Source organism: Dasypus novemcinctus, chromosome 3 (genome assembly GCF_030445035.2).
Source record: "Dasypus novemcinctus isolate mDasNov1 chromosome 3, mDasNov1.1.hap2, whole genome shotgun sequence".
Taxonomy (NCBI): domain Eukaryota; kingdom Metazoa; phylum Chordata; class Mammalia; order Cingulata; family Dasypodidae; genus Dasypus; species Dasypus novemcinctus.
Genome location: NC_080675.1, coordinates 80,200,061 through 80,208,678, shown reverse-complemented (window position 1 = coordinate 80,208,678; position 8,618 = coordinate 80,200,061). Strand labels below are relative to the sequence as shown.

Sequence of the window (8,618 nt, the reverse complement as noted above, 5' to 3'; positions counted from 1 at the left end):
AGCTATACTTAGATGAAATACTTTATTTTTTTCTTATATTTTTGTTTTTACTTCTGTTGAAATAGACTTTAAAGACACTAGTAATGCACAATCTGAGGTGGAAGTCAGGGAAAAATTCTACTTACAATAATGACTAAAAAAATAAAATACTTAGGAATAAACTTAACTAAGGGTATAAAGCACTTATATTCAGAAAACTATAATGCATTGTTATTTTTTTTAAAGACTTATTTTATTTCTCTCCCCTCCCGCCTCCCTCCCCCCGTTGTCTGTTCTGTGTCTATTTCCTGCGTCGTCTTTGTCCGCTTCTGTTGTCAGTGGCATGGGAATCTGTGTTTCTTTTTGTTGTGTCATCTTGTTGTGTCAGCTCTCCATGTTGGCAGCTTCATTTTCAGGCAGGCTGCACTTTTTTTGTGCTGGGTGGCTCTCCTTATGGGGCGCACTCCTTGTGCATGGGGCTCCCCTATGCAGGGACACCCGTGTGGCACGGCACCTCTTGCGCACATCAGCACTGTGCACGGGCCAGCTCCACATGGGTCAAGGTGGCCCGGGGTTTGAACCGCGGACCTCCCATGTGGTAGACGGACACCCTAATCACTGGGCCAAGTCCGCTTCCCATGTTTTTTTTTTTTAAAGATTTATTATTTATCTTTCTCTCCTTCCCCCTCTCCCCAGTTGTCTGCTTTCTGTGTCCATTTGCTGCGTGTTCTTTTGTGTCTGCTTGCATTCTTGTCAGCGGCACTGGGAATCTGTGTCTCTTTTTGTTGCATCATCTTGCTGCGTCAGCTCTCCATGTGTGGGGCCACTCCTGGGCAGGCTGCACTTTTTTTGTGCTGGGCGGCTCTCCTATGGGGCGCACTCCTTGTGCGTGGGGCACCCCTATGGGGGAGACACCCCCAAGTGGCACAGCACTCCTTGCACGCATCAGCACTGCGCGTGGGCTAGCTCCCTACATGGGTCAGGAGTCCCTGGGTTTGAACCCTGGATCTCCCATGTGGTAGGCAGATGCTCTATCCATTGATCCAAATCCACTTCCCAATGCATTGTTAAAAGAAATAAAGACCTAAATAATTGGAAGAATATTCCATGCTCATGGATTGGAAGACTGATTATCATTAAGATGTCAATTCTACCCAATTCAATATACAGATTCAAAGCACTTCTGATAAAAATCCCACTAGCATTTGTTAAACAAATGGAAAACACAATTATCAAATTAATTTAGAAGGGTAAGAGGGCTCAAATAGCCAGAAACATCTTAAAAAGGACAGTGAAGTTGGACTCTCACTTCCGGACTTTAAGCCATATTATCTAGCCAGAGTGGTAAAAAGAGCATGGTACTGGCATAAAGATAGACACATAGACCAAGGGAACCGAACTTATGGTTCAGAAACAGACCCTTACATCTATGGTCAAGTGATTTTTGACAAGTCTGTTAAAACCACCCAGCTTGGGCAGAGCAATCCATTCAACATATAGTGCTGGGAGAACTGGATATCCATAGCTTAAAGGTAAAAAGATGACCCCCATCTCACACCTTATACAGAATAACTCAAAATGTATCAAAGACCTAAATATACAAGCAAGAACAATACAGCTTCTATAAGAAAATGTGGGAAAACATCTTGGTGAATTCTTAAAGGAGATAAGAGAAAGGCTTATGTATGTATTAGTTTTAATTAACTTTACTGTAAAATTGTGGAAATGTATACAGTTGATGGAAATACATTACAACAGCAGGTTTATAAATGGGAATGTGGTTGAAAAGGGTAGCCTAGGGATGTAAATGTCAATTCAAAGAAAGCTAGAAAATAATCTAGGGACTGAGTAACAGTACACCCAGACGTGGATGAGAATTGTGGTTGATGGTACAGATGCAAGAATGTCCTTTGTGAGCTAGAGCAGATGTACATCACTATTCAAAGTGGTGGGAATGTGGAGAAGCATGGGAAAAACACAACTGGAGTGACCTATGGACTGCAGTTAACAGCAATATTGTAATATTTGTGCATTTATGCCAAAGATGTACTGTTGATAATGAGGGAGTATGGAAAAAGTGTGCCAAGTGGTACACTTTGGTTAGTGGTAATAGTCTGATGATATTATCTCATAATCTGTAACAAATATTCCACCATGGTGTATGTAGTGTGTTGACAGAGAGGTATTGTGTGGGAATTCTGCACGTGAATATGTTTTATAAGTTCACAACTTCTGTAATAAAAATATATTTAAAAAATAGGGTGGGTTGGGGGAAAAATACACCAAATGTAACGTGGACTATAGTTAGTAGTAAGATTTTTTAAATTAAAAAAATATATATTTAGATTACAAAATGTTACATAAAAACATAGGGGATTCCAATATGCCCCACTCCCCACACCACCCACATTTACCCACATTAACATCCTTCATTACTGTGGTACATTCATTGCGATTGATTAACACATTTTGGAGCATTGCCACTAAGCACGGATTGTAGTTTACATTGTAGTTACACTCTCTCCCACACAATTCTGCAGGTCATAAAAGATATATAATGGCCTGTATCTGTTGCTGCAATGTCAATCAGGAGTAGTAAGATTTTGACAATATTCTTTCATAATTTGTAACAAATGTCTCAGAACAATGCAAGGTGTTGGTGGTGGGTTGATATATGGGACACCTGTATGATGTTATGCATGTTTGCTTTGTAAGTTCACAACTTTCACTATACACCTATTTTTTAGGTATGTTCATGTATGAATGATACAATATTACTAGTGTGGGTTTGGGTAAAATACACCAAATATAAGATGCTTTGGTTAGTAGTAATCTATTTAGAATGCTCTTTCATCATTTGTTAAAAATGTGTCACAACAATGCAAGGTATTGGTGGTGGTGTGAGGACCCTGTATGTTATGCATGTTTGTTTTGTTAAGTTCACAACTTTTACTATGCACTTATTGCTTATGTATATGTATGAATGATATACTTCAATAATTTTTTTAATTAAAAAAAACTATGAGATATCACTTCACATCTTATAGAATGGCCACTATTAAAAGAACAGAAAGCTACAAGTGCTGGAGAGGATGTGGAAAAATAGGAACACTCTTTCACTGTTGGTGGGAATGTTGAATGGTGCAGCCTCTGTGGAAGACAGTCAGTTCCTCAGTAAGCTAAATATAGAAATGCCGTAAGACCTGGCGGAAAAACTGAAAGCAGGGATGCAGACATTTGCGCACCAGTGTTCACAGCGGCATTATTCACTATTGCCAAAAGATGGAAAAAACCCACGTTTTTTCATCAACTGATGAAAGAACAAACAAAATATGGTATATACATATACATATGGGAATTTCTATTTAGGGTGATTGTAAAGGTTTGGAAATGGATGGTGATGATGGTAACACATTATTTTGAGTATAATTAACAGCATTGTGAATGTGGTAAAAGGGGAAATTTTAGGTCATAAATGTTATTAGAATAAAAAAAGAAAACATAGGAATGTGTAACACAGTGAACCCTATTTTAGACAATGGACTATAGTTAGTAGTACAAGAACATTCTTTCATATATGATAAAAAACATATGACACTAATACAAGGTGTTAATAATAGGGTGGTATTTGGGACAATAATAGGGGTATATGGGAACACTGCACTTTTTATGTGATTTTTCTGTAAGCCTACAACTTCCCTAATTAAAAAAAAAAAAAAAAAAAGAGCACCACTAAACAGTCAGGGGGATAGTTACTTGTACCAAAGCCTAGCTTAAGAATGTATTATAGCAGGGGATGGGATTAAAACGTGGCTCTGAAAGAGCTCTTTTTAAATTTATTTGAGCCTAAAGATTATTATCTGATATGAATGTACCTGACCATATACATTCTATATTTTCCTTTTTGCCTGTCCTTTTATACTGTTCACAAAGATGAATCCACATATTTTCCATCTTCCTGGAAGTACCTTAGTGTAATGGCAAGATAGAATTTTGACAGAAAGTGTCATTTCCTTTACTTAAACAAAATCCATCTGAGTCACGACCTCACCTGAAAAATGGAGAGAATTCAAAGAGCTTAAAGAATTGCCTTATTTAACAGAAAAAGCATTTTGCATAGTTATTAAGCACAAACGATATAAACTTTTGCATTAAAGGGCCTGGCACATAACAGATTATGTTAATAATTGCTTTTTTTTCTGGCACTCTCTTTTGCAATTACAAATCAAGTCCTTTCAGAAATACAATTTATCTGGACTTAGAGACTTGAGCTTAGTAGGAGATAACCAGTTGATTTAAGTGAGTCCTTCACTATCCTGGACTTCAGTTTTTCTAAGTTACGTTTCTGTTTCATCTATTCTTTTTGTAGTCTTTTCTCCTTGAAAAAACAGTTAAGTAAAGTAGAAACCAAACAAGACTGACAGCTTTTTTGGCCATGTTAGCATTATATTCTCAGTCCCAGGTATATGGTCCTTATGGCCCTTGTCTATGTTAACTTAGTTGCTGAATAAATTTGAATCACTGTGGATATGTACAGGAATAAATGATGACTTTTGTATACAAGACAATTTGACATGACAGATTAAAAGGTAATGTCTTATTTTCACTGAGTTAGAGAAAGGCAATGTATAACATAAATTGCAGATTTAAGATCGACTTTCAGACTAAACAATTCATAATTAGTTGGTTAGAAATGGTTCATTCTTAGCGTTTATTGTCTAGAAGAAAACCAAGTATAGCGATCTTGGTAGTATTAACATTAAAAAGTAAAGAATATTAAGCAATCAGAAATAATACTTTCTATTAAAATGTAATTATATCTCAGAATTCTCTCATTATTTAAATGCTATTAAGTAAAAATTTCCACATTTGGTTAATAGCATATGAAATGATTTCAGATTAACCAAATATTCTATATATGAGCATATTCATGCAAAAGGTTCAGAGAACTGATAATCTTAAAGTACATGAGAAAGAGAAAACAGATTAACTTCCTAAATAAAGTAACCAAGCTAAAGGCTAATGCAGTATACTCAAGATTACTAATATTTTAGGTGAGAAAATAAAGGCTTTCTCTCTAGCCCCCTCAGAAGTCATATAGAGGATACTGGCCTTTGCATCCTAAAAGGAAAAGCCTCTCCTACCAAAGTGAGGCTCTTGTATATCTTTATAGCTCCTCCTCTTATGTTGTTTTTTTTTTTTTTAAAGATTTTATTTTTTATTTATTTCTCTCCCCTGGCCCCTGCCACCCCGAGTTGTCTGCTCTCTATGTCCATTCGCTGTGTATTCTTCTGTGACTGCTTCTATCCTTATCAGTGGCACCAGGAATCTGTGTTTCTTTTTTGTTGCATCATCTTGTTGTGTCAGCTCTGTGTGTGTGGCACCATTCCTGCATTCCTGGGCAGGCTGCACTTTCTTTCGTGCTGGGCGGCTCTCCTTACGGGGCACACTCCTTGCGTGTGGGGCTCCCCAATGTGGGGGACAACCCTGCGCGGCATGACACTCCTTGCACGCATCAGCAATGCGCGTGGGCCAGCTCCACACGGGTCAAGGAGGCCCGGGGTTTGAACTGTGGACTTCCCATGTGGTAGGCGGATGCCCTATCCATTGGGCCAAGTCCACTTCCCAGGTTCCTATGATCTGTATGTATCACATGCAGAAGTCCAATTCTGATTTGTAAAAATTCCAGAATTCAGAATGCTTTGAAAAAAAGATATCACTTTATTTGTACACTTAAAAAGTTGTACACAGAAACTTACGATACAGTTCTGAAAAACTGAAAGACCTGTAAGGGAAAAGGGAGGGTTTTACCTTTCTTTTTTGATTGATCATTAAGGACATTAGAGAAATAAAACAAAACACAATAAAAATGTTTAAAAATTAAAGAACATTTTCCAGGTACAAATTTTATAAATACAAAACAAATTCACAAATTACTTTGAATACTAAATAAATATCTAGTTAATAAACTCAGACTTAATACCTCCAGCCAGCACTGGTACAGCACTTCAAGGATATAAAATTGGATTCATTCATGTGTAGTGTTGAAAGAATGTGCTCATTAAACAATTCTTAGACATATACACATTTTTCTAAACTGTGTTATAACAGAAGATTCATCTGTGTAGAAAAATCTTCCTTCATACCACAAATTCTAAAAAGAAAAAAAAATCCATGACAAAATAAATCATAGGTGGAAAAAACATTTTCCCAGATATCTGGACACATGAATGATCTAAAAAAATATACAAAAACTTCTGTAAACCAGTACTGTATCCAATACATCTATCAAACTTATTAGATACTGAACAAAACTGTAGCAAAGGAAATCTTTCCTACATTCTCCTGAGTGCTTAATATTAAAATTGAGAATATAGTGCAGGCCACACTTCAATGTGGTCAAATCAGCTGTTATTGCTTTATACATATGTCTGCTTTAGAGCATGATTTAATGTTCCATTTTCATGAACAATTTGTTTTTCCTCAAATACATCCTTTAGAAGGACAATATTAGATTCGTGACTTTTTTGCAGCTGGTGGTGTGCTAACTTGGTCCACATTAACTGGTGTGACATGAAGTCCAAGCTTTTGAGCTTGAATATGAAAAAATGCTTGAAGCCTAGTTCCAGCTTTTGCTTCGCTTGTATTACGAGGGTTGTATTCAAAGCAGTTTGAAAACATTAACTCAATATCATCAATAAACTCAGCTAGAAAGAAAGAAAACAAAATGAGATTAGAAGAAAAGCAACCAAATTATAAATACAATGTTTGTATCACTTCTGTAAACTTCATTAAGAAAAGTGAAGCCCACTCTTGAAACAAAGTAGAACAGAGGCTTAAATTTGTTTATACTTTATAACTACTTTATTGAAACCATATAATTATATAATTACATACATTATGTAATTATAAAGGAACTCCTTTAAAAAGATCAATTCTATAAAATACCTTTAACTCATTCACTCTCCATTCATCTTTTATCTCCTACTGGTAAGCAGTACCTCTTGGGATGCCCTCTACATAACTCCATTAATATATGTCATTCAAATAAAAGGAAACAAAAATAAACACTAAAAAAGATTATTTACTTACACGCCAATTTATATTCACATTTGTTCACTTTTTCACGAATTATATTTAAGGCAATGGGCTTTTTGATGATGTCATAGTAGTCTGGGACCTGTAAAATAGTTCAAAAGATATCTTTCCTTAAAGAAACTTTATAGGAGGTAAGTAGTCAAACACATTAAGAATTTACACTTGAAAAGCAAGTCAATATTAAACTTTGAATACTATTGTTCCATTGAAATCACATGATGTATTTTAGTCATAATATTGTAGAAGTCTAAATTGAGACACCATAAAAATGTTAACAAAAAGAAAGAAATGATGGTTTTTGTTCTAATTTTTATAATGAGCATTATTGCTTTTGTGGTAAGGAACTAAATGTATGTGCCAAAGCTTCTTTCAACACAAAAACTACTCTGGAAAAATGAATCAAATTAAGAGTGTCAGTTTAGAAATTGACATCGTGTTTGTACATTAAACTTAGAGGAATGCACATTTGCTTTGAAAAGTTAACAACTTTGTTCACTTTCCAGTACTAGCAGACACAAGCAACTCCATGCAGGGGTGTCCCCCGTGTAAGGGAGCCCCACATGCAAGGAGTGCGCCCTATAGGGAGAGCCGCCCAGCGCAAGAAAAGTGCAGCCTGCTCAGGAGTGGTGCCACATACATGGAGAGCTGATACAGCGAAATGACACAACAAAAAAGAGACAAAGATTCCTGGGCCACTGACAAGAATAGAAGTGGACATGGAAGAACACACAGTGAACGGACTGCAGACAACCGGGAAGGAGAGAAAAAAAAATTATATATATATGAAAAAAAGGGACATTTATTGTTTGCCCTAATAATATGTTCTGTTCTATAATGCACAGTGTAATATATAATATTAGTATACTGCTTAGTATATATAGTTTTCTGGAGGTTCTGAAAGAATTACTATATTGCTCTTTCTGAAGAAGGAAACATAACACTCAAGTCAAGATAATTTTATAGCAACCTGAACAAGTGATTCATTAGTGTTAGCGAGGGAAATGAGGTTATATGAATCAAGATACATGAATTACAATCTGAAATTTATAGGAAGCATACCATCATCATTTCCCTATTATGCATGCCCAAGTAATTGGATTATAACAAGTAACAAGTATGGGGGGGTGGGAAACTGTTTTCTTTCAGTTTTCTCAATATAATTAACCACTTGCCGTGAAACCTCAGTACTTTTTTTTTTTAAGATTTATTTATTTATTTCTCCTTCCCCCCGTTGTCTGCTCTCTGTGTCCATTTGCTGTGTGTTTTTCTGCATCCACTTGCATTATCAGGCGGCAATGGGAAACCGCATCTCTTTTTCGTTGCATCATCTTGCTCTGTCAGCTCTCCGTCCATGTGGCGCCACTCCTGGGTGGGCTGCACTTTTTTCACCTGGAGCGGCTTTCCTTGTGGGGCATGCTCTTTGCATGTGGGGCACACCTACGTGGGGTGCCTTTGTGTGGCATAGCACTCCTTGCGTGCGGCAGCACTGGGTGCGGGTCGGCTTGTCACATGGGTCAGGAGGTCCTGGGTATGGAACCCTG

The 8,618-nt window shown here is 36.8% G+C and overlaps 1 protein-coding gene across 4 annotated transcripts in view; it reads right to left on the bottom strand.

The window, feature by feature from the left end:
- Positions 1 to 5,677: 5,677 nt before the first annotated feature.
- Positions 5,678 to 8,618, bottom strand: part of BAZ1A (bromodomain adjacent to zinc finger domain 1A) — an 80,741-nt gene continuing 77,800 nt past the window's right edge. For 3 of the 4 annotated variants that reach the window (XM_004467896.5, XM_058293556.2, XM_012528779.4), the window contains 2 exons: positions 7,072 to 7,159; positions 5,678 to 6,686 (listed from right to left, as the gene is read on the bottom strand). In XM_004467896.5, coding sequence (XP_004467953.2) covers positions 6,490 to 6,686; positions 7,072 to 7,159 — 285 coding nt within the window. In that variant the 3' untranslated portion in view covers positions 5,678 to 6,489. The remainder of the gene's footprint in view (positions 6,687 to 7,071; positions 7,160 to 8,618) is intronic. The other variant, XM_012528778.4, reaches the window with a different exon arrangement.